The following is a 26,323-nucleotide window of genomic DNA, read 5'->3' as shown; positions in this document are numbered from 1 at the left end:
GGGTTCCCTAAACCATGGACTCAAAGCCTCATTATCCCTGTTTTTAAAAGTGGGGATACAAATAACCCCTCTAATTATCGAACAATTATGATCAACCCTCTCCTAGCCAAGTTATATGGTATTATTTTGGAAAGGAAGTTGAGCATATGGCTTGAAAGTGAAGGTAAGAGGGCTAAAGGCCAAACAAGTTTTAGAAAGCAGCACTCAACAACAGACCACCTCGTTACGCTTAGGATCATTGTGGAGGAATGCCGCAATGATAAATCCAATCTCTTTTGTTGCTTTGTGGACTTTAGAAAGACTTTCGATACGGTTCCTATAAACAACCTTTGGAACAAATTAGAAGAGCTAAAGGTTCCTTTTGAGTTGAGAGCTGCCGCTATAAGGTTATACGAGAATGTAATTGCGAAGTTAAACAGCAATGAGGGGTGGTCAAAAGATATTAAGTGTAATATCGGAGTTAAACAAGTTTTCCCCCTCTCCCCTACCCTATTTGGCATTTACATCGACAAGCTAGAAGGTTGTTTAGAGGAAGCAGGATGTGCTGGCACGATCTTAGCTGGGATAGTCATCATCCTTCTTCTCTACGCTGACGATATTGTTCTTCTCGCAAGGTGCCCATCTGATCTTGATAAGCAACTTATACTTCTTAAGGATTTCTGCTCTACCGTGGGTATGATTGTTAACATTGACAAAACAAAAGTTATGATTATCAAATCCAAGAAGGACACTTACACTAATTTTATGTATGACAATAGTAACTTGGAGGATGTGTCTTCCTACAATTACCTAGGAATTGATATTCATCACAAGCTCAATTGGAACTATAGCATTAAGAAAAGGATTAATGGGGGGTGGAAAGCTTATTTTGGTCTTGAAAATAATTGTAAAACAGTGAACCTCGTAATGTGGGATAGAAAGAAGTTCCTCTTTGAAACTTAAGTCACTCCAGTCATCTTATATGGATGTGAGGTTTAGGGTTGTAGCATCTCTAGAGAATCCTGGAGAAAAATTGAGCAAATCCAGAAGCATTTTATAACGTATAACCTCAAAATTAAAAGCAACACACCCTATCCTATTCTCCTTATAGAAGTGGGTCTTTCCCCTATCGAGAGCCCAACTATGACTAGGTTTCTGTTGTACAAGCACAAACTCAATAACATAGGAGACAATAGACTTCCTAAGCTATTTTTAAATTCCATCCAAAACCACCTAAGGCTCAAACGAGGTTGGTATAAAAACACCAGGGCCTGGTTAAACCATTGGGAGATCGACGAGAATGTTGCATTGTAAAACATTAATAACATTAAAAATATTGTTACTTCTATGTTCAAAGAAAAAATGTGGTGTGAGAAAGATTTAGCAGATAAAAAAAATTAAGATATTATAAGGAGGTCATCAACCCCATCCTAGAAGATCAAAAGTATCTCTCTGTTTTAACTAACTCAAAGAAAAAATTTAATATAACCAAGATTAGAACAAACTCTCATGAGCTTCATAGTGAAACGGGTCGTTGGGCAGTTCCTAAAGCACCATGGATGGAAAGGTTCTGCCATCTCTGTGAGAATACAAACATCAAGGATGAAAATCACTTCCCCTTAGAGTGCCCCGCGTACAACCACATTAGATCTCAGTTTCAAAATCTTTGTTGCGATACTGACTTTCCTAGCCTTTTGACAACTTAGATCTTAGTTTCAAAATCTTTGTTGCAATACTGACCTTCCTAGCCTTTTACGTTGTCAAAATTACAGTGAGCTCAGGAGGCTTCTCTCCAAGATTTTTGAGCATAGGAATAAGATCTTAAATCAAACTAAATTCATTTCTTTAGGTCGGATAGACCAAAGTTTGGTCTCAGTAGACGTTAACCTTAACCACCACCATAGAGGTAAAATAGACATTGTTTTCTATTATTTTCTTTTAAATATATGTATATATATATATATATATTTGTGTCGTGAATAACATAATTTTTATTATAAGAATTTTTTATGTTTATTATATTAATTTTAGAAAAATATACTGATTTATAAAATAAAAATATATATATATATATATTTTTTGAAAGGTAAGGAATAGAGTCGAGACATTGCTGATATATATAGTAATTACAATATCATCTATTCTCCGGTTGATCGATGAAATAATGAAAATGGAGTCCAGAAAACATTCGTTCCATAATTTTCATTTACTTATTTTATTTTTAAAATTTATTTATCAAAATAACAATGCATAAATTATCACGTGAACTCCTCATCATCAACTTCCTCACCAAACCTGGCATTCCAGAGAGTCAAACATTTCCCAGGCAAAGGATGCTTGGGTTCCGTAATTTATTATTGTTATTGAAATTATTTTGGCAATGTAGGTGACGGATTCGAGCACGATGAGATTCTTCGAGGAGCTTGGAGTGGATTTGGAGTTATCCGATATGTCATTCTCTGTGAGTCTGGACAATGGCAAGGGATATGAATGGTCCAGCAGCAATGGCCTGCCCGGATTGTTTGCGCAGAAAACAAATGTTCTGAACCCCTTCTTCTGGCAGATGCTGTATGAGATACACAATTTCAAGCAACATGTTGTCGAGTATGTTCATCAGATCCTGTCTTATTTTCATGTCTCTAATCACGCTGCACTGTCTTATTTTCATGTCTCTAATCACGCTGCACCCCAGACAGTGCAACATGCTGTTTACTTTTGTTTCCAAAATCTCTATCTTTCAAGTTTTGCTTACTCGTTTTGAATTATTGTTAATTCCGTATGTATTTTCAAGCAAAAAAAGACTCTTTGTCAAGGTTATTTCAGTACTATACAAAGCACAATTTAACCTTGGTACATAGAATACAATTCATGTTTTTCACTGTTTGTACAAAAGTCTGTTAAGCCTTTTATTCAAACAGGAGAGTTGATAACGAATTTTCACAAGCTTGATTATTAAATGCCACAATTTTTTTTATATATGTTATAATTTATAAGCATAATGAAGGGAAGAATAGTAGTGTGACCTCTTAGCATCATCATTCATCTAAACGAAAGTAGTGTGGGGATGCAAGTCAATATCAACAAAACGAAAGTAGTGGTTTTCTCTAAGAAAAGAAAACATAACCAACAAAAGTTCTACTTTGAAGACAACATTTAGGAAAAAGTCGCTTACAAATATCTCGGAATTGATTTCAACAAAAATCAAAGTTGGAATGGTTGTAGAAAGAAAAGAACTTTGGGGGGTTGGAAAGCATTTTATGCTTTTCAAAATAGGTTTAGAGAGACAGAGTTATGGGACTGGAAAACTACTCAAACTCTTTTTGGGTTTCTAATGATTCCGGTGATTCTCTATGGTTGTGAACTATGGGCCAGCAGTACATCCGACATGCAATGGAGACAATTTGAGAAAATTCAGAAACGTTTGATTACAAACAAATTCAAGATTAAAAGTGCAGTTTCTTATGCTATTTTGTTAAGTGAAACTGCTCCTATTGAAGCTATTGCTATGGTGCGGGTCATAAAGTATTTAAAAAAAATTGAGCAAATGGAAGAGGGTAGATGGCTTAAAGTTGTCTTTAATGATAGATTGTGCAAGAGAAAAAATACTTGGATGCAACAAAATAACAAATGGTTTAGTAAATGGGGTATTTGCTTGAACGCGTGTCCCATAAACAACAAAGAGATAAAAGCTTTTGTTATGGAAAAGTTACACAAGTATACTTGGGATAAGGAGCTAGGAAGAAAGAAAAAGTATTATATTGAAGTGTTTAATCTCACTCATAGTCATCAACCAAAAGCATACATAGAGGTCAATATCTCTTGGAGAGCCAAAATTCTTATTGCTCAATTAAGGACTAATTTGTTGATTTGGGGTAGCATTGGATGTGCTCTAGCCATAAAAATTGGTGGAGAGGCTAAAGCACATGAGATCTCCAAGACCCAAAAATGATTTGAGAAAATTCTGCCTGGTAAAGGAGATATTAGAATAATTAATATTTAACGAGTATTAATATAAAACTGGGTTAGAAGGTTCTAAAAGACATGGATCAAGCCAAATTTAATCTTAGTTATTGATTAGAGATGTAATCTTGGCCGTTGAAGACTCAACAAGAAAAGTATAAGAGGAAGCTTGAGAGTTAGTTGGAGATACACCAGAGTGATAAGTCATTCGATTTTCTAGAGCAGGGTTTGCTAAGAGAAATCGAATCAGTGATCAAAGTTGCAGCAAGGGGCAGTGAGTGCGAGGCAGAGACGCAGGGATAGTGCCGGAAGACCAGCACAAAAGTAGAAATGCAAAGAGGCAGAGCCAGAGGGAGCCACGCAGAGGCTAGCAGGGACTGCACAGAGGCCAGAAGGGCTTCACAGATCCTCAGAGGGCTAACACAAAGGCCAAGAGGGCTGACGTAGTGCTTCAGATTGTGCAGAAGAGGGTTTCGTGGGGCAGACTTTCAAAATATTTGCTTCCGAAGAGAGGTATTACTGTCAGATTATTTATCTTTGTCAGATGAGCCAGTTTGGCACCCAGAGTACTCAGAAAAGCTGCTTAATAATAAAAACCCTCAGAATTGTTGCACTAGTTTTCCCAAGTTGGATTTTTTTGGGGACGATTGTCCAAAAATAACGGTGTCACTTATGTGTTTGTCTATTTCTTTCAACTGTTGATCTGTAGATGGTTGACACTGTAATGTGTTTATTTCAGTGTTTATATGGTTAAATAACTTGCTAGTAATTAAACAAGTAGGCGAAATAAACTAGAGAATACAGATAAAATTTCTAACAATAATACTTAGAAATTTCAACATGGTATCACAGCGTTGCAGATCACAGGAAAACTGAAGGCGCCATCTAAATTAGAGAATTTGCAGCAGAAACAGTTGTCCCAAGTGACAGAAGTTGTTCATAGGCAAAAAGCAGCACAAAAGGGTTGACACAGAGGGCCTACGTCATCAATTTGAGCCAGAGAGAGGTCAACACAGAGGTAGAAGAAGGCAGAAGGGGCTCACGAAGAACCACACAGAGACAAGGAGGGTTGACGCATGTAATATTCCTAACCCAGAATATTCCTCAAACCCCATCAAAAACTCCAACCAAATTTGTGCAATGATATAATAACCCAGAAGTGATAAAATAACAGTGGAACAGCATATAATAATGTAAACTGGAAATATAAGCAGATACACAAGAAATGCAGCGAGAAATGCTAAGCCATTTTATTACACTGAGCAACAAAATGAGTACAAGAGGTGATTAGACAGATGGCACCTCGATTTGCACTAGGCAAGTGAATAAATACTCTCAGAATGACAAGAATGGCCTCTCTGCGTGGATGCTGCTGCTGCTGCTAGAAAGCAAATGATGATTTGGGGCTGCTCCCCTCCTCAGAAAAAGATGAAACTCTGGATTCTGGCTCTACTCAAGAAACCCAGAAAAACTCAGAAAGCTTTCCTGGTATGGCCGACCTCCGAAAAACACCCTCTTGGGGTTCTACGCAGTTCCTCAATGCCCTGCGCTGTCACTAAAGAAAACCCCTCTAAACTCTGCCTGAAACACTGCCTGAAATCATGCCAAAATCCTCCAATGAGACCCCTGCTCAACCTCCCAGCATAAATCCTCCTGCAAAACCCCGATCCAACACTGCTACCAGAAAGAACTGTGTCCCTCTCCCAGTGTTGCGCAGTTCTCCAATACACTGCTAAAACTGCTGCTGGAATGTTGATGAAACTACTGTTGAAACACCAAAGGAAATACCTTGCCCGAGCAGGCACTCGAAGTCCCCCGGGGCTAAGGGTGAGATCTCCGAACGAAGACACTCAATGCACTAAATAGTGCTGCAGACTAGCTAAACAGCCAGCGTGCTCAGAAGTCGAAACGACTAGCCCAAAATGCACATAACTAAATGATCCAAAATGAGGGACCTCCTCTCTATTTTATAGCCTCTGCCTCTCACAATCCCTAGGCTCACCTCCTCCTGCGTGTTTCTCCTCTTGCCACGTGTTCTTCCCTCCTGCGCAGTCTCTCCATGTGTCTGCGTGGGCTCCATTTCTGCGTCCCCCTTTGGCCTCCTTGGCTCCCCTTTAAGTCACAACGTTGTGCTACCTAGGAAGTGACTTTTTATTCTAAAGTGAGTTATGTCCCCCTTCCTCACCTTTTATTTACAAATAACTATAGAAGGCAAAAATTGAACAAAATCGAATATTCCAAATAGCCATAGCTAATTAGGAATATCACAACGCAGTTGGCCAAGGGAGCAAATCAACCTTCCTGGGATTGCGCAGAGCCTAGAGGCTCAGTCCTTCAGTTGCTAGGGCATAGGAAGCTGTGGACAAATTGCGAGGAGTGCAGCTGGTGGGGTGTTGTTGCTGCCGAGACAGAACAGTACCTAACGGGACAAAACCAAGGTAGAGGGAGTCGCTACCTAGACGGATTTCTAGCCAAGAAATCCACATCAGTGTTGCAGGTGCATAGGAGATTGGAGAGGTGCGATTCGACGGTTGGCAAGGGGATTTCCAGGAGGGAAATCGAGACTTAGAGGGAGTCTAGCAGAGAACTTCCAAGAGGGAAGTAGCGACTCAGAGGGAGTTGAAAAGAGAACTTTCAGGACGGAAGTAGAGATTCAGAGGAATCGAAAAGAAGAGCAGAGAGATGGCCATGAATGGACCGAGGGATCAGGATAGGCTGGACGGGGCGTCCAAATTTGTCATCTGGAAGGCCAGGATCCTGTCCGTTCTAGATAGACATCGGATCAAGGCCTTCACCTTGAGAACTGTGGCTATCCCAGTCGACCCAGCTGACAATGAAAGGTATGAGGATGCGATGGCCAAGGCGAAATGCATAATCCTTGATGGAGTCAAAGATCATGTGGTCCAGCATATTACCGAGAAGGAGACGGGAAAGGAAATGTGGGATACCTTGAAGACATTGTATCAAGGCACTTCCATGCAGAGGAAGATGCTACTGGAGAATTAGCTGCGGTCTTACCAGATGCAGAAGGGGGAGCAAGTAGATCACTTCCTCAGCAGGTTGTAAGAGATCAGGGACCAACTGACTTCCATAGGGGCCACACTGGATCAGGAGTTGATGGTGAGGACCGCTCTAAACGTAGTCTCCGAGGAGTGGGAGACATTCGTCCAGAGCATTCTGGGCAGAGTGAATCTTCCAAATTGGGAAGAATTGTGGGCAGCTCTTCACCAAGAAGAGATCAGATGGCTAACCAAGATGGGAAGTAGTAGCAAAGGAGCCCGGGTCAAGAAAGAGGAGGAAGAGGATGCAGCTCTGGCATTTGCAGGGAAGCAAGAGAAGAGGAAGAAAAAGGACCTCTCCAAGATAAAGTGCTTCAACTGTGGGGAACTAGGGCATTATGCGAACCAGTGTTCGAGGAAGAAGAATAAGGGAGAGGCATCTGACTCCAAGGCAGCGCCAGCAAAGGCGGAAAATGAGGTAGAGGAGGATGACGATTGTGTCATGAGTGCTCATGTACCTCTAGAGAAGAGGTGGGGAGACATCGAGCTGTAGTCAGGAGGACTACAGGCGATGAGGGGCAGGATCCTTGAGGTACCCAAACTCTTGGATCATACCTGGCTACGAGAGCCCCGAAGTGAGAGTAGCAGGATGGCGGATGTCGGTAGAAGCGAATGCAGATGAAGCGGCAGAGAGTGCTAGAGTGCAGTAGTCCCAAGCAGCGCAAAGAGGTTGCAGCAATGCGAGAGGCACAGAGGAGGTTGCAGTAGTGCAGGATGGCACAAAGAGGTTTGCAACAGTGCGAGAGGCACAAAGTTGTTGCAGCAGCGCAGAGGCAACAGAGGAAGCACAGGATAGCGGCAGAGAGAGCTTCAGCATCGGGAGGGTTTCTAGTCTGGTAAGGATGTCAATAGTTGGGTGGATCAGTTACTTACTTCTCAGTAACTAAGTTGTAGTGCAGTAGCACAATGCAGCATGACGAGAGAGAACTGCAGTGTAGATGCAATGTTGGGAGAAATGACCAGCAGCAGCACGGATGCAGAGGAAGTTGTCGTATGGATGTAGCAGTGGCAGTGGCAGAGCCATGGGCAGCAGTACAGGATGCAGAAGTGCAAAGGATTTTGGGCGGGGAGGACTAGCATCGGCACAGGTATCAATGCCATATAATCAGGGTGATGCTCAGTTACTAGAGCACATTCATCACTAAGAGGGAGTGTTGATTTGGGTTAGCATCGGATGTGCTCTAGCCATGAAAATTGGTGGAGAGGCTAAAGCACATGAGATCTCCAAGACCCAGAAATGGTTTGGGGAAATTTTTCCGGTGAAAGAGATATTAAAATAATTAATATTTTTAATGGGTTCTGTTGGCGCATAGATTGTCACAACAACGCTCAGACCAAGGGCTGTCACCCTGATCCCCGATCTCTCCGTTTAAGCAGTGTCCCAAGGCTAAGGGGGGTAGACCCTATGGAAGGAATGAAGACCAACAATGGACCAGTTGGATTGGGAGACCCAACAAGGCAAATTAGCACCTGATTGATTTAAAAATTAATGTACCAGTGCCTTACGGAGTTAATGATTAAATAATTGTTTAACTTTATAATCCCATGATTAACAATCATTTATCATCAAATAACCCAAGCAAAGATTTATTTTGCAAGATAATCAATAAATGTACAATGCCTTACAATTTCCCAGGAATTAAATTTCTAAAGAATGAATGCTTTAAACAACGACGAAATTTAAATGCTGACCAGATTTCAAATAGTTAATCTCTAGATATAAACATTTTAAGAACATTTAACTTCATCACAACAGAAAAAAGACTTTAAAAAAAAATTCCAATTTTTTAATTAGCCTTTTTCAAACATTCTTAATTTTTAAATATTTTTATATTTTTAAATAAAACAAAACTAAAGTCTAAATAAAACAAAACTAACAAAAAAAAAAAAAAAACCTAAGAATTAAACATTTTATGCTTTTGGTATATATATATATCTATATTTTTTTTTGTTTTTTAATGATTTTTTGATTTATTTTAAAATCAAAATCAAAACAAAACTAAACTTAAAAATACCCATTTCTAAGACTAGAACCTAAACTAAATAAAAGTAAACAACAAAAAGAATCTAATTAAAAAGAACTAACACTTAATAGCATAAAATATAAACAAAATCGAATTTCTTTTTGTTATTTTTATAAAAAAAAAAAAAAAAAATTAGATTGTAAAATTCTAAATTTAAAATCAAAACTAAAATATAATCTAAACTTAATTCTAGATTTAAAAAATAATCCTAAAAACTAACCCTTTTTAACCTTTTTATTTATTTATTTATTATTTTTTAAATTTAAACTAAGATCCAAAAAATGAAAAGGAAACCTTCTTTTTCTTTTCTTTTTTTATTTTTTATTTGTTATTTTTTACTTTTATATATCTTTTAAATTCTAAAACTAAAAATCAGAAATTAATTAAAATCTATTCTAAACTATATAAAATAAAATCTAAATCTAAAACTTAAAATCTAACTTAATAAAATCAAAGAATTAAAATCTAACTCAAAAAAAAAACCTGACGTATATACATCGTAATGAAAATTTGAAAGTCTATCTAAATGAAATCAAAGTAGACAAAAAATAGAGATAACTACGCTAACCTAAGAGCCCAAAAAAAAGAATATAATTTCAAGTATATACTTACAAAATAAACATGAAATCAGATGTCTTACATTAAAAACCTGCCCACGCATATAAAAAATAAACAACAAAGAAGAACTTACGCATATGAATTTTTTTTTTGTTTTTTGCTGTTGTAAAATGCAGGTGCAGCTACGGTTTGGAGAGCGTATGAGAGCAGCTGGTGGAAGCCACATAAATGAAGGCCGAGGGAGATCGATCACTGGAAGGTGAAGATGCAGGTAGAGAGATGGCGACGTCGAGGGTTGTTGGTGAGGATGCGATGGCAAGGGGCAGATCCAGGAAGGAAAGGGCCAGCATACGCAGCGAGGAGAGGCAGTGAGATAAATGTGAAATGGCAGCGATTTTGCAGGTTATATGGATGTTGATATCGTTGCGTAGAGATGGACCAAAATCGATTTTTTTTTTATATTTTTTTTTTGCTATTGCAAATATGGAGGTTTGCGTAAGAGCTAGACGACAGCTGCGTGAAGGTAAGGAACTACGTGCAGACAGAGAGTGGCGATGGCAGCGTAAGGTGCTGAGAACTGAGTGTTTATTGCAGGTGAAAAGCAATGCAGAGTTGGAATGCTGGTAATGGCAAGCATCAGGAGAGGGTATGGGTGAGATGAGCAGCGTGGAGATAGATGACTGCAAGCAGAGGATACATGGGTTTTGAATGGTGGACGGATGCACACACAGGTTTTTTTTTTGCAGCTATGGCAGCATACAGGCAGCGTGGAGAAGGACGCAGCGTGGGGATAGAAGCAGATATGTATGGCAACGTGAAGGCTAGGCAGGAAATTGATGGGGAGCCTGTTGTAGGCCCAGGGCAGCACATAAAAAATTTCGAACAAACTTCCTGCGAATAATGAAACCCCAGACAGCAGATAAATGGATTGAAAAACCTTCTTAAGATTTACCAGGGCTCTTAAAATTTTGAACCAGTTGCTTTAGATTGTCTGCTGGAAACCCTGCAAAATTTTAAAATTTATACATGCAACCTGCAATGGCAAAAACAAAAAACCCAGAAGTAAAATGTGCCAAAAAACAAAACTGAAAACCCTAAAACCAGCTAAAAATTTACAATATTTACAGATTTTCGACTCTTAAACAGCCAGATTTGTCAATAATCCACATTAATATTTTCAGAATTTAATTTTAATATGAGATGCTTCAGAAAAACCCTTCATGCATTCATAAAAAAATTCAAATGATAAGCCCGGGATTAAAACTAGCTGGGCTCTTTCAGAAAACACAATCCGGGGGTTGGCTGGTTCAGCCGAGAACTTCCCCTAACGCCTGGTAAACTCAAATCTAAGATTTCCTGCACAACTTAAAATCAACCATTAACATAGAGAGAGAAAACAATAGTGAAATCCAGACTTGCCATTATATTTCAGAATCTAAACTATCATTCAAACCCCAGAGATCAGACAAGATACCTGTGCCTGAATCAATCTTCATCAAGCTATTATCGATAACTGAAAATAAAATTATGCAGAAAAATAAAAGATCTTACAGCATTTCCAGAAGAGTAACACCAGCAAGATTTTTAACCCCAAAGTCTTTCTTTATTGCACAAAAATGACTACAAGAGAGCTTTCTTTAGCACCAAACTCTCAGATCAAATCTTGATCTCAAATGACCCCTAGCACCCTATTTAAAGGAAAAATTCCCAACAGCTAGTTCGAGTGATCCATGTCAAAATGATCTCGACCGTCGATGAGGTTCAAGATATTTTTTAATCTCATCCGTCGAAATTTTAATAAATTAAAAATTAAAATTTTGCATTTGTTTTCTCAAAATTTCCACTTATTTTATTATTTTATTATTATTATTATTATTTTTATTATTTTTTATTTTTTTATTATTTTTTTATTTTTTATTTTTTTTAATTTTTGTTTTTGGATCCTCGAACTTAGCCTTTGGAAAAATTACCAAGGACCTAGGACTTAGGACTTATGAGGGGATTAAAACATTTTCTAACCCTCAAGACACTTTACATCATGACTTTTACAATTTTACATCTCAAGGGGGAAAACCCCATTTGACATAGACCCTCATAGACCACCCAGTTCTGTGACCAAACATAATCTAGTAGACCAACACACTAGGATTCCCCTAAGATTCTAATGACAAAATTCATTCCGACTTTGGGGTTAGGCTGAAGGAAAACTCTACCGATCATGGATCGGTGAGACAAAAAACCTTCCGGAATGTAGATTATCACTAGAAAATTAGGTCCACCTAGGCAATTTACATACATGACTCATATCTGCTAAAATTATTTACAATTTACACATGCAGACTGGGTTTACAACATAACACGATCAGGCTGATGATGGAAGTCGAATGGCACGGACATGTCCATTAAGCGCTATCCCTTTTGTGAAAAAAGGGGGTGTATTGCTATGGGTAGTTGACATGTAGTGGTCAACATCTGGCTCTACTTGGGGACACGTTGCTGCACTATAGGAATGTGAGAATCCAGAATCTGCTTCCATGCAATACACAACAAAACATAAGTAGCGTCTATCCAAAAATCATCATATAACATTAAGCACAAGAAAGATATAAACTCTTCATTTATTAACTATCTAGTAACATGAAAAGTAAATCTAATCCTAAAACAGAAATGAAAACGCTGAAAAAAACGAGCAGGGTTAGAAATACAGAGGATGCCCCATGGCATCAGATGTGTTCAATATAGTGTATACTGAGCATTTGCCTGCTTTCATGCAAATCTGTCGACTGCTTGTCGGATGTGCCATGTCCAATTTTGCATATGGTAGGACTTTTTCCTATCCGAAAATCAAGTTGCTCGCGACCGTTTGATGCATCAAATCTTTTTCTCATTTTCTTTCTCTTGCGTTTTTTCTTCGTGGCAAGCTGTATCACTGATGACATGGAACTTTCTGCTTCAAAGCTCTCAGATGAAGTATGTAAGATATGCGTGACATGTCTTTCTTCATTCTGCATCTGCCCTGTCAAGGATGATGGATCAATCTCATAGGTGCCATGAGTTATAACTTGATCTTCTATGACTGGTGGATTAACCGTGTGAGCATCAACCTGATTATTAATTTCCCTTTTATCCAGGTCACCTTCAATTATCCACTTTTCAATGGAACAAAGGACCTCATAATAAGATGGAGCTTGTTGCAACAGATAAGGAGGCTCCTGATCTAGTGACGTTTCCTGGTTTCCTTCATCCTCTGACCATTGTTGAAATTTCTGAACCTGTATTTTAATGGCATCTATCTGACTAGAGTGTTCAACCTTTATAGCACTGATTTCCCTGGCATGGTCTTCTTCCATGGTCAATAACTTTTTCTGAAGACATATTTGATTAGCTTCCATATCTTTTATTACTTTATCGTCTTTTTCTTTTATGGTCATCAAGCAATGCTGCATAGAGTTTACCTCTTCCTTATGATTTGCTTGCATGGTAGCTAACTGATTATTATGATCGAATGTCATGATAATCATTTCTTCATCCATAGTTAACAACTTGTCTTGCATAGAATTAATTTCCCTATCGTGATTAGCTTTCATGGTCGTCACATTTTCCTCTAAGCCTGATAACTTGCTTTGCATAAAACTAATTTCTGTGTCATGATTAGTCTTCATGGCCTCAATTTCCTTAGCATGTTGATTTTGCATGATCTCCATCTCCCTATTACGTTTTTCCAGGTGGGTGCATAAAGTTCTCACATCATTGGCGTAATTAGTTTGATTAATCTCCATATTTTTTACCAACAGCATTAGTTCTTGTATAATTTGCTTTTGATCTTCCTTTTCATTGTCGACACTGATTTTATAATTTGTCCCTGCTTTTCCACTATCATGGATTTGATCTGCAATGGTACAGATGGATGGCACATTCTGATATGAAGAATTGTCTTGAAATCTTTCATCGACAGCTGGACCTTTTATAAGATTACTTTCATTCTGTTGCACAATTTTAGGGGCACAAGGTGAGCTATCTAAATTACCATATCTATCTTTAAAAGCATCGACAATGTCTTGCAAAGAAGTGAAAGAATCTTTAGGACAATTGTTAAACCAATTCAAAGCATCACCCTCTAAAGAAAAGACAAAAAGACGCATTTTGACATCTTCATGATTATACTGAGTGGGTCTACAATATATGATCATTATACAAGTAAACTTGCCTAGATGCTTTCTAACAGAGACTGAATCACCACCTGAGAACAAAGGTAATATAGAAATGGCCACTTTCGGAACATCATGGAGATCATCAGTAAAATGACATGGTTTAAACGAATAATCCATGACGAATAACGAGGGACCAAATGGGTGATAGAAAGAGATCTCTGCTCAAGAGAATCAAGAGATGAAAGAAGTGGAGTCGCCACTTGAACAATGAATCTAATTCTAGGATCCAAAAAGAAACCAACAAGCAGATATGAGGGAGGCTTCTTGTCTGGGAAAAAATAAAAAGAAATGGAATGGAGTCGCCACCCAAACAAGAAACGAATTGAAGAGTAGTTGCTGATATGATGAAAGATAAGGTGATGAAAAGATCCAAATGATGCAAAACAGTGTTGAATCTGCCAGCTCAAATGAGAGATGAGAAAGATGAAAGAATGATGAGAAATGAGAAGATGAATGTCATTGAAATGCCAGGGACAGAAAAACTCTATCCCCGGCAGCGGCGCCAAAAAATGTTGGCGCTACCGCGCCAGATGAAAAGATAAGAAATGAGAAGGATGATTGTCGTTGAAACGCCGAGAATAAAATGTCCCTGGCAACGGCGCCAAAAAATGTTGGCGCATGGATTGTCACGACAACACTCATACGGGGGCCTATCACCCTAATCCCCGATCTCTCCGTTTAAGCCGTCTCCCGAGGCTAAGGGGGGTAGACCCTATGGGATGAATGAAGACCAACTGTGGACCAATTGGGTTGGGAGACCTAGCAAAGCAAATTAGCACCTGATTGATTTAAAAATTAATGTACCAGTGCCTTATGGAGTTAATGATTAAATAATTGTTTATCGAAAGCTACAGAAACATGAACTTTATAATTCCATGATTAACAATCATTTAACATCAAATAACCCAAGCAAAGATTTATTTTTCCAGATGCGAGATAATCAATAAATGTACAATGCCTTACATTTCCCAGCAATTAAATTTCTAAAGAATGAATGCTTTAAACAACCACGAAATTTAAATGCTGACCAGATTTCAAATAGTTAATCTCCAGATATAAACATTTTAAGCACATTTAACTTCATCACAACAGAGAAAAGACTTTAAAAAGAATTTCCAATTTTTTAATTAGCCTTTTTCAAACATTCTTAACTTTTAAATATTTTTATATTTTTAAATAAAATAAAACTAAAGTCTAAATAAAACAAGACTAACAAAAAAAAAAAAACCTAAGAATTAAACATTTTATGCTTTTGGTATTTTTATTTTTTATTTTTTTATGATTTTTTTATTTATTTTAAAATCAAAATCAAAACAAAACTAAACTTAAAAATACCCATTTCTAAGACTAGAACCTAAACTAAATAAAAGTAAATAACAAAAAAAATCTAATTAAAAAGAACTAACACCTAATAGAATAAAATATAAACAAAATCGAATTTCTTTTTGTTATTTTTATAATTTTTTTTTTTTTAAGATTGTGAAATTCTAAATTTAAAATCAAAACTGAAAACCCTAAAACCAGCTAAAAATTTACAATATTTACAAATTTTCGACTCTTAAATAGCCAGATTTGTCAATAATCCACAGTGATATTTTTCAGAATTTAATTTTAATGTGAGATGCTTCAGAAAAACCCTTCATGCATTCATAAAATATTTCAAATGACAAGCCCAGGATTAAAACTAGCTGGGCTCTTTTAGAAAACACAATCCGGGAGTTCGCTGGTTCAGCCGAAAACTTCCCCTAACGTCCGGTAAACTCAAAACTGAGATTTCTTACACAGCTTAAAATCAACCATTAACATAGAGAGAGAAAACAATAGTGAAATTGAGATCAAATGGAGATACCTGCCATTATATTTCAGAATCTAAACTATCATTCAAACCCCAGATATCAGACAAGATACATATGCCTGAATCAATCTTCATCAAGCTATTATCGATGACTGAAAATAAAATTATGCAGAAAAATAAAAGATCTTACAGCATTTCCAGAAGAGTAACACCAGCAAGATTTTTAACCCCAAAGTCTTTCTTTATTGCACAAAAATGACTACAAGAGAGCTTTCTTTAGCACCAAACTCTCAGATCAAATCTTGATCTCAAATGACCCCTAGCACCCTATTTAAAGGAAAATTTCCCAACGGCTAATTCGAGTGATCCATGTCAAAATGAGCTCGACCGTCGATGAGGATCAACATATCTTTTAATCTCATCCGTCAAAATTTTAATAAATTAAAAATTAAAATTTTTCATTTGTTTTCTCAAAATTTCCACTTATTTTATTATTTTATTATTATTATTATTATTTTTTTATTATTTTTTTAAATTTTTAAATTTTTTTTATTACTTTATTATTAATTTTTATCTATTTTTTTAATTTTTTTTAAATTTTTTTAAATTTTTGTTTTTTGGATCCTCAAACTTAGCCTTTGGAAAAATTACCTAGGACTTAGGACTTATGAGGGGATTAAAACATTTTCTAACCCTCAAGACACTTTACATCATGACTTTTACAATTTTACATCTCAAGGGGGAAAACCCATTTGACATAGACCCTCATAGACCACCCAATTCTGCGACCAAACATAATCTAGCAGACCAACACACTAGGATTCCCCTAAGATTCTAATGACAAAATTCATTCCGGCTTTGGGGTTAGGTTGAAGGAAAACTCTGCCGATCATGGATCAGTGAGACAAAAAACCTTCAAGAACGTAGATTATCACTAGAAAATTAGGTCCACCTAGGCAATTTACATACATGACTCATATCTGCTAAAATTATTTACAATTTACACATGCAAACTGAGTTTACAACATAACATGATCAGGCTGATGATGGAAGTCGAATGGCACGGACATGTCGATTAAGCGTTATCCCTTTTGCAAAAAAAGGGGGTGTACTGTTATGGGTAGTTGACATGTAGTGGTCAACATCTGGCTCTACTTGAGGACACGTTGCTGCACTGTAGGAATGTGAGAATCCAGAATCTGCTTCCATGCAACACACAACAAAACATAAGTAGCATCCATCCAAAAATCACCATATAAAATTAAGCACAGGAAAGATATAAACTCTTCATTTATTAACTATCTAGTAACATGAAAAGTAAAAAAGGAGCAGGGTTAGAAATACAGAGGATGCCCCATGGCATCAGATGTGTTCAATATAGTGTATACTGAGCATTTGCCTACTTTCAGGCAAATCTGTTGGCTGCTTGTCGGATGTGCCATGTCCAATTCTGCATATGGTAGGACTTTTTCCTATCCGAAAATCAAGTTGTTCGCGGCCATCTGATGCATCAAATATTTTTCTCATTTTCTTTCTCGTGCTTTTTCTTCGTGGCAGGCTATATCACTGATGACATGGAACTTTCTGCTTCAAAGCTCTCGGATGAAGTATGTAAGATATGCGTGACATGTCTTTCTTCATTCTGCATCTGCCCTATCAAGGATGATGGATCAATCTCATAGGTGCCATGAGTTATAACTTGATCTTCTATGACTGGTGGATTAACCGTGTGAGCATCAACCTGATTATTAATTTCGCTTTTATCCAGGTCACCTTCAATTATCCACTTTTCAATGGAACAAAGGACCTCATAATAAGATGGAGCTTGTTGCAACAGATAAGGAGGCTCCTGATCTAGTGACGTTCCCTGGTTTCCTTCATCCTCTGATCATTGTTGAAATTTTTGAACCTGTATTTTAATGGCATCTATCTGACTAGAGTGTTCAACCTTTATAGCACTGATTTCCCTAGCATGGTCTTCTTCCATGGTCAATAACTTTTTCTGAAGACATATTTGATCAGCTTCCATATCTTTTATTACTTTATCGTTTTTTTCTTTTATGGTCATCAAGCAATGCTGCATAGAGTTTATCTCTTCCTTATGATTTGCTTGCATGGTAGCTAACTAATTATTATGATCGAATGTCATGATAGTCATTTCTTCATCCATAGCTAACAACTTGTCTTGCATAGAATTAATTTCCCTATCGTGATTAGCTTTCAAGGTCGTCATATTTTCCTCTAAAGCTGATAACTTGCTTTGCATAAAACTAATTTTTGTGTCATGATTAGTCTTCATGGCCTCAATTTCCCTAGCATGCTGATTTTGCATGATCTCCATCTCCTTATTACGTTTTTCCAGGTGGGTGCATAAAATTCTCACATCATTGGCGTAATTAGTTTGATTAATCTCCATATTTTTTACCAGCAACATTAGTTCTTGTATAATTTGCTTTTGATCTTCCTTTTCATTGTCGACACTGATTTTATAATTTGTCCCTGCTTTTCCACTATCATGGATTTGATCTGCAATGGTACAGGTGGATGGCACATTCTAATATGAAGAATTGTCTTGAAATCTTTCATCGACAGCTGGACCTTTTATAAGATTACTTTCATTCTGTTGCACAATTTAAGGGGCACAAGGCAAGCTATCTGAATCACCATATCTATCTTTAAAAGCATCGACAATGTCTTGTAAAGAAGTAAAAGAATCTTTAGGACAATTGTTAAACCAATTCAAAGCATCACCCTCTAAAGAAAATACAAAAAGACGCATTTTGACATCTTCATGATTATACTGAGGGGGTCTACAATATATGATCATTATACGAGTAAACTTGCCTAGATGCTTTCTAACAGAGACTGAATCACCACCTGAGAACAAAGGTAATTTAGAAATGGCCACTTTCGGAACATCATGGAGATCATCAATAAAATGACATGGTTTAAACGAATAATCCATGACGAATAACGCAGGACCAAATGGGTGATAGAAAGAGATCTCTGCTCAAGAAAATCAAGAGATGAAAGAAGTGGAGTCGCCACCTGAACAATGAATCTAATTCTAGGATCCAAAAAGCAACCAACAAGTAGATATGAGGGAGGCTTCTTGTCTGGGAAAAAATAAAAGAAATGGAATGGAGTCGCCACCCAAACAAGAAACGAATTGAAGAGTTGTCGCTGATATGACGAAAGATAAGGTGATGAAAAGATCCAAATGATGCAAAAAAATGTTGAATCTGCCAGCTCAAATGAGAGATGAGAAAGATGAAAGAATGATGAGAAATGAAAAGATGAATGTCGTTGAAATGCCAGGGACAGAAAAACTCTATCCCCGGCAGCGATGCCAGAAAATGTTGGCATTGCCAGGCCATATGAAAAGATAAGGAATGAGAAGGATGATTGTTGTTGAAACACCGAGAATAAAATGTCCCCGGCAACGGCGCCAAAAATTGTTGGTGCATAGATTGTCATGACAACGCTCAGACCGGGAGCTATCACCCTGATCCCCGATCTCTCCGTTTAAGCTGTCTCCCGAGGCTAAGGGGGGTAGACCCTATGGGATGAACGAAGACCAACTGTGGACCAGTTGGGTTGGGAGACCCAGCAAGGCAAATTAACACCTGATTGATTTAAAAATTAATGTACCAGTGCCTTATGGAGTTAATGATTAAATAATTGTTTATCGAAAGCTACAGAAACATGAACTTTATAATTCCATGATTAACAATCATTTATCATCAAATAACCCAAGCAAAGATTTATTTTGCCAGATGCGAGATAATCAATAAATGTACAATGCCTTACAATTTCCCAGCAATTAAATTTCTAAAGAATGAATGCTTTAAACAACCACGAAATTTAAATGCTGACCAGATTTCAAATAGTTAATCTCCAGATATAAACATTTTAAGCACATTTAACTTCATCACAACAGAGAAAAGACTTTAAAAAGAATTTCCAACTTTTTAATTAGCCTTTTTCAAACATTCTTAATTTTTAAATATTTTATATTTTTAAATAAAACAAAACTAAAGTCTAAATAAAACAAGACTAACAAAAAGAAAAACCTAAGAATTAAACATTTTATGCTTTTGGTATATTTTTTATTTTTTATGATTTTTTGATTTATTTTAAAATCAAAATCAAAACAAAGCTAAACTTAAAAATACCCATTTCTAAGACTAGAACCTAAACTAAATAAAAGTAAATAACAAAAAGAATCTAATTAAAAAGAACTAACACCTAATAGCATAAAATAAAAACAAAATCGAATTTCTTTTTGTTATTTTTATAATTTTTTTTCTTTTTTTAGATTGTAAAATTCTAAATTTAAAATCAAAACTGAAAACCTTAAAACCAGCTAAAAATTTACAATATTTACAGATTTTCGACTCTTAAACAGCCAGATTTGTCAACAATCCATAGTAATATTTTCAGAATTTAATTTTAATGTGAGATGCTTCAGAAAAACCCTTCATGCATTCATAAAAAATTTCAAATGATAAGCTCGGGATTAAAACTAGCTGGGCTCTTTCAAAAAACACATTCCGGGAGTTGGCTGGCTCAGCCGAGAACTTCCCCTAACGTCCGGTAAACTCAAAACTGAGATTTCCTGCACAACTTAAAATCAACCATTAACATAGAGGGAGAAAACAATAGTGAAATCGAGATCAAATGGAGATACCTGCCATTATATTTCAGAATTTAAATTATCATTCAAACCCCAGAGATCAGACAAGATACCTGTGCCTGAATCAATCTTCATCAAACTATTATCGATGACTGAAAATAAAATTATGCAGAAAAATAAAAGATCTTACAGCATTTCCAGAAGAGTAACACCAGCAAGATTTTTAACCCCAAAGTCTTTCTTTATTGCACAAAAATGACTACAATAGAGCTTTCTTTAACACCAAACTCTCAGATCAAATCTTGATCTCAAATGATCCCTAACACCCTATTTAAAAGAAAAATTCCCAACGGTTAGTTCGAGTGATCCATGTCAAAATGATCTCGACTGTCGATGAGGATCAAGATATCTTTTAATCTCATCCGTCGAAATTTTAATAAATTAAAAATTAAAATTTTGCATTTGTTTTCTCAAAATTTCCACTTATTTTATTAATTTATTTTATTTTTAAATTTTTATTTATTTATTTTTTTAAATTTTATTTTATTTTATTTTTTACTTTTAATTATTTTTTTAAACTTTTTTATTTTTTTATTACTTTATTATTATTTTTTATCTATTTTTTTAATTTTTTTTATTTTTTTTCATTTTTGTTTTTTGGATCTTCGAACTTGGCCTTTGGAAAAATTACCTAAGACCTAGGACTTAGGACTTATGAGGGGATTAAAACATTTTCTAACCCTCAAGACACTTTACATCATGACTTTTACAATTTTACATCTCAAGGGGGAAAACCCATTTGACATAGACCCTCATAGACCACCTAGTTCTGCGACCAAACATAATCTAGCAGACCAACACACTAGGATTCCCCTAAGATTCTAATGACAAAATTCATTCTGGCTTTGGGGTTAGGCTGAAGGAAAACTCTGCCGATCATGGATCGGTGAGACAAAAAACCTTCCGGAATGTAGATTATCACTAGAAAATTAGGTCCACCTAGGCAATTTACATACATGACTCATATCTGCTAAAATTATTTACAATTTACACATGCAGACTGGGTTTACAACATAACACGATCAAGCTGATGATAGAAGTCGAATGGCACGGACATGTCAATTAAGCGCTATCCCTTTTGCGAAAAAAGGGGGTGTACTGCAATGGGTAGTTGACATGTAGTGGTCAACATCTGGCTCTACTTGGGGACACGTTGCTGCACTATAGGAATGTGAGAATCCAGAATTTGCTTCCATGCAACACACAACAAAACATAAGTAGTATCCATCCAAAAATCATCATATAACATTAAGCACAGGAAAGATATAAACTCTTTATTTATTAACTATCTAGTAACATGAAAAGTAAATCTAATCCTAAAATAGAAATGAAAATGCGGAAAAAAGGGAGCAGGGTTAGAAATATAGAGGATGCCCCATGGCATCAGATGTGTTCAATATAGTGTATACTGATCATTTACCTGCTTTCAGGCATATCTGTCGGCTGCTTGTCGGATGTGCCATGTCCAATTCTGCATATGGTAGGACTTTTTCCTATCCGAAAATCAAGTTGTCCGCGGCCGTCTGATGCATCAAATCTTTTTCTCATTTTCTTTCTCTTGTGCTTTTTCTTCGTGGCAGGCTGTATCACTGATGACATGGAACTTTCTGCTTCAAAGCTCTCAGATGAAGTATGTAAGATATGCGTGACATGTCTTTCTTCATTCTGCATCTGCCCTGTCAAAGATGATGGATCAATCTCATAGGTGCCATGAGTTATAACTTGATCTTTTATGACTGGTGGATTAACCGTGTGAGCATCAACCTGATTATTAATTTCCCTTTTATCCAGGTCACCTTCAATTATCCACTTTTCAATGGAACAAAGGACCTGTTAATAAGATGGAGCTTGTTGCAACAGATAAGGAGGCTCCTGATCTAGTGACGTTCCCTGGTTTCCTTCATCCTTTGACCATTGTTGAAATTTCTGAACCTGTATTTTAATGGCATCTATTTAACTAGAGTGTTCAACCTTTATAGCACTGATTTCCCTGGCATGGTCTTCTTCCATGGTCAATAACTTTTTCTGAAGACATATTTGATTAGCTTCCATATCTTTTATTACTTTATCGTTTTTTTCTTTTATGGTCATCAAGCAATGCTGCATAGAGTTTATCTCTTCCTTATGATTTGCTTGCATGGTAGCTAACTAATTATTATGATCGAATGTCATGATAGTCATTTCTTCATCCATAGTTAACAACTTGTCTTGCATAGAATTAATTTCCCTATCGTGATTAGCTTTCATGGTCGTCATATTTTCCTCTAAGCCTGATAACTTGCTTTGCATAAAACTAATTTCTGTGTCATGATTAGTCTTCATGGCCTCAATTTCCTTAGCATGCTGATTTTGCATGATCTCCATCTCCCTATTACGTTTTTCCAGGTGGGTGCATAAAGTTCTCACATCATTGGCATAATTAGTTTGATTAATCTCCATATTTTTTACCAGCAGCATTAGTTCTTGTATAATTTGCTTTTCATCTCCCTTTCATTATCGACACTGATTTTATAATTTGTCCCTGCTTTTCCATTATCATGGATTTGATCTGCAATGGTACAGGTGGATGGCACATTCTGATATGAAGAATTGTCTTGAAATCTTTCATCGACAGCTGGACCCTTTATAAGATTACTTTCATTATGTTGCATAATTTTAGGGGCACAAGGCGAGCTATCTGAATCACCATATCTATCTTTAAAAGCATCGACAATGTCTTATAAAGAAGTGAAAGAATCTTTAGGACAATTGTTAAACCAATTCAAAGCATCACCCTCTAAAGAAAAGACAAAAAGATGCATTTTGACATCTTCATGATTATACTAAGGGGGTCTACAATATATAATCATTATACGAGTAAACTTGCCTAGATGCTTTCTAACAGAGACTAAATCACCACCTGAGAACAAAGGTAATTTAAAAATGGCCACTTCCGGAACATCATGGAGATCATCAATAAAATGACATGGTTTAAACGAATAATCCATGATGAATAACGAGGGACCAAATGGGTGATAGAAAGAGATCTCTGCTCAAGAGAATCAAGAGATGAAAGAAGTGGAGTCGCCACTTGAACAATGAATCTAATTCTAGGATCCAAAAAGCAACCAAGAAGCAGATATGAGGGAGGCTTATTGTCTAGGAAAAAATAAAAGAAATGGAATGGAGTCACCACCCAAACAAGAAACGAATTGAAGAGTAGTTGTTGATATGACGAAAGATAAGGTGATGAAAAGATCCAAATGATGCAAAAAAATGTTGAATCTGCCAGCGCAAATGAGAGATGAGAAAGATGAAAGAATGATGAGAAATGAAAAGATGAATGTCATTGAAATACCAGGGACAGAAAAACTCTATCCCCGGCAGCGGCGCCAAAAAATGTTGGCGTTGCCGGGCCAGATGAAAAGATAATAAATGAGAAGGATGATTGTCGTTGAAATGCCGAGAATAAAATGTCCCCGGCAACGGCGCCAAAAAATGTTGGCGCATGGATTGTCACGACAACACTCAGACTGGGGGCTATCACTCTGATCCCTGATCTCTCCATTTAAGCCGTCTCCCGAAGCTAAGGGTAGTAGACCCTATGGGATGAATGAAGACCAACTGTGGACTAGTTGGGTTGGGAGACCCAGCAAGGCAAATTAACACCTGATTGATTTAAAAATTAATGTACCAGTGCCTTATGGAGTTAATGATTAAATAATTGTTTATCGAAAGCTGCAGAAACATGAACTTTATAATTCCATGATTAATAATCATTTATCATCAAATAACCCAAGCAAAGATTTATTTTGCCAGATGCGAGATAATCAATAAATGTACAATGCCTTACAATTTCCCAACAATTAAATTTCTAAAGAATGAATGCTTTAAACAACCACGAAATTTAAATGTTGACCAGATTTCAAATAGTTAATCTCCAGATATAAACATTTTAAGCACATTTAACTTCATCACAACAGAGAAAAGACTTTAAAAAGAATTTCCAATTTTTTAATTAGCCTTTTTCAAACATTTTTAACTTTTAAATATTTTTATATTTTTAATTAAAATAAAACTAAAGTCTAAATAAAACAAGACTAACAAAAAAAAAAAAAAACTTAAGAATTAAACATTTTATGCTTTTGGTATTTTTGTATTTTTATTTTTACGATTTTTTTATTTATTTTAAAATCAAAATCAAAACAAAACTAAACTTAAAAATACCCATTTCTAAGACTAGAACCTAAACTAAATAAAAGTAAATAACAAAAAGAATCTAATTAAAAAGAACTAACACCTAATAGCATAAAATATAAATAAAATCGAATTTCTTTTTGTTATTTTTATAATTTTTTTTTTTTTTTAGATTGTAAAATTCTAAATTTAAAATAAAAACTGAAAACCCTAAAACCAGAGAAAAATTTACGATATTTACAGATTTTCGACTCTTAAACAACCAGATTTGTCAATAATCCACAGTAATATTTTCAGAATTTAATTTTAATATGAGATGCTTCAGAAAAACCCTTCATGCATTCATAAAAAATTTCAAATGATAAGCCCGGGATTAAAACTAGCTGGGCTCTTTCAGAAAACACAATCCAGGAGTTGGCTGGTTCAGCCGAGAACTTCCCCTAACTCCCGGTAAACTCAAAACTGAGATTTCCTGCACAGCTTAAAATCAACCATTAACATAGAGGGAGAAAACAATAGTGAAATCCATATCAAATGGAGATACCTGCCATTATATTTCAGAATCTAAACTATCATTCAAACCCCAGAGATCAGACAAGATACCTGTGCCTGAATCAATCTTCATCAAGCTATTATCGATGACTGAAAATAAAATTATGCAGAAAAATAAAAAATCTTACAGCATTTTCAGAAGAGTAACACCAGCAAGATTTTTAACCCAAAAGTCTTTTTTTATTGCACAAAAATGACTACAAGAGAGCTTTCTTTAGCACCAAACTCTCAGATCAAATCTTGATCTCAAATGACCCCTAGCACCCTATTTAAAAGAAAATTTCCCAACGGCTAGTTCGAGTGATCCATGTCAAAATGATCTCGATCGTCGATGAGGATCAAGATATCTTTTAATCTTATCCGTCGAAATTTTAATAAATTAAAAATTAAAATTTTGCATTTGTTTTCTCAAAATTTCCACTTATTATTTTATTTTATTTTATTATTTTATTTTATTTTATTATTTTTATTTATTTATTTTTTAAATTTTATTTTATTTTATTTTTTATTTTTTAATTATTTTTTAAAAAAATTTAAATTTTTTATTACTTTATTATTATTTTTTATCTATTTTTTTAATTTTTTTTTTTTAATCCTCGAACTTAGCCTTTGAAAAAATTACCTAGGACCTAGGACTTGGGACTTATGAGGGGATTAAAACATTTTCTAACCCTCAAGACACTTTACATCATAACTTTTACAATTTTACATCTCAATGGGGAAAACCCATTTGACATAGACCCTCATAGACCACCTAGTTCTGCGATCAAACATAATCTAACAAACCAACACACTAGGATTCCCTTAAGATTCTAATGACAAAATTCATTCCGGCTTTGGGGTTAAGCTAAAGGAAAACTCTGCCGATCATCGATTGGTGAGACAAAAAACCTTCCAAAACGTAGATTATCACTAGAAAATTAGGTCCACCTAGGCAATTTACATAGATGACTCATATCTGCTAAAATTATTTACAATTTACACATGCAGACTTGGTTTACAACATAACACGATCAAGCTGATAATGGAAGTCGAATGGCACGGACATGTCGATTAAGCGCTATCCCTTTTGCGAAAAAGGGGGTAAACTGCTATGGGTAGTTCACATGTAGTGGTCAACAGGTTCCTAAGTCTAAACTTAAGAAAATAAAAATATTAATGGATATTAATATAACACTAGGTTAGAAGGTTCTAAAGGACATGGATCAAGCCAAACCTAATCTTAGTCGTTGATTAGAGATATAATCTCAGCCATTGAAGACTCAACAGAAAAAGTATAAGAGGAGGCATGAGGGTCAGTTGGGGATACACCA

General features: G+C 36.0%; 1 protein-coding gene across 1 annotated transcript in view; it reads left to right on the top strand.

Annotated features, from left to right (window-relative positions):
• The window catches only part of LOC149227725 (uncharacterized), a 429,088-nt gene that overhangs the window by 3,958 nt on the left and 398,807 nt on the right, over window positions 1-26,323 (top strand). The window contains exon 2 of the mRNA XM_089380583.1: window positions 2,366-2,583. Coding sequence (XP_089236709.1) covers window positions 2,366-2,583 — 218 coding nt within the window. The remainder of the gene's footprint in view (window positions 1-2,365; window positions 2,584-26,323) is intronic.

This window comes from Pinus tabuliformis, chromosome J (genome assembly GCF_031772625.1).
Source record: "Pinus tabuliformis cultivar Carrire ecotype Pingquan chromosome J, CPIR1, whole genome shotgun sequence".
Lineage (NCBI taxonomy): Eukaryota > Viridiplantae > Streptophyta > Pinopsida > Pinales > Pinaceae > Pinus > Pinus tabuliformis.
Note: the sequence above shows the minus strand (reverse complement) of the source record. Positions and strands in the feature narration are given on the sequence as shown.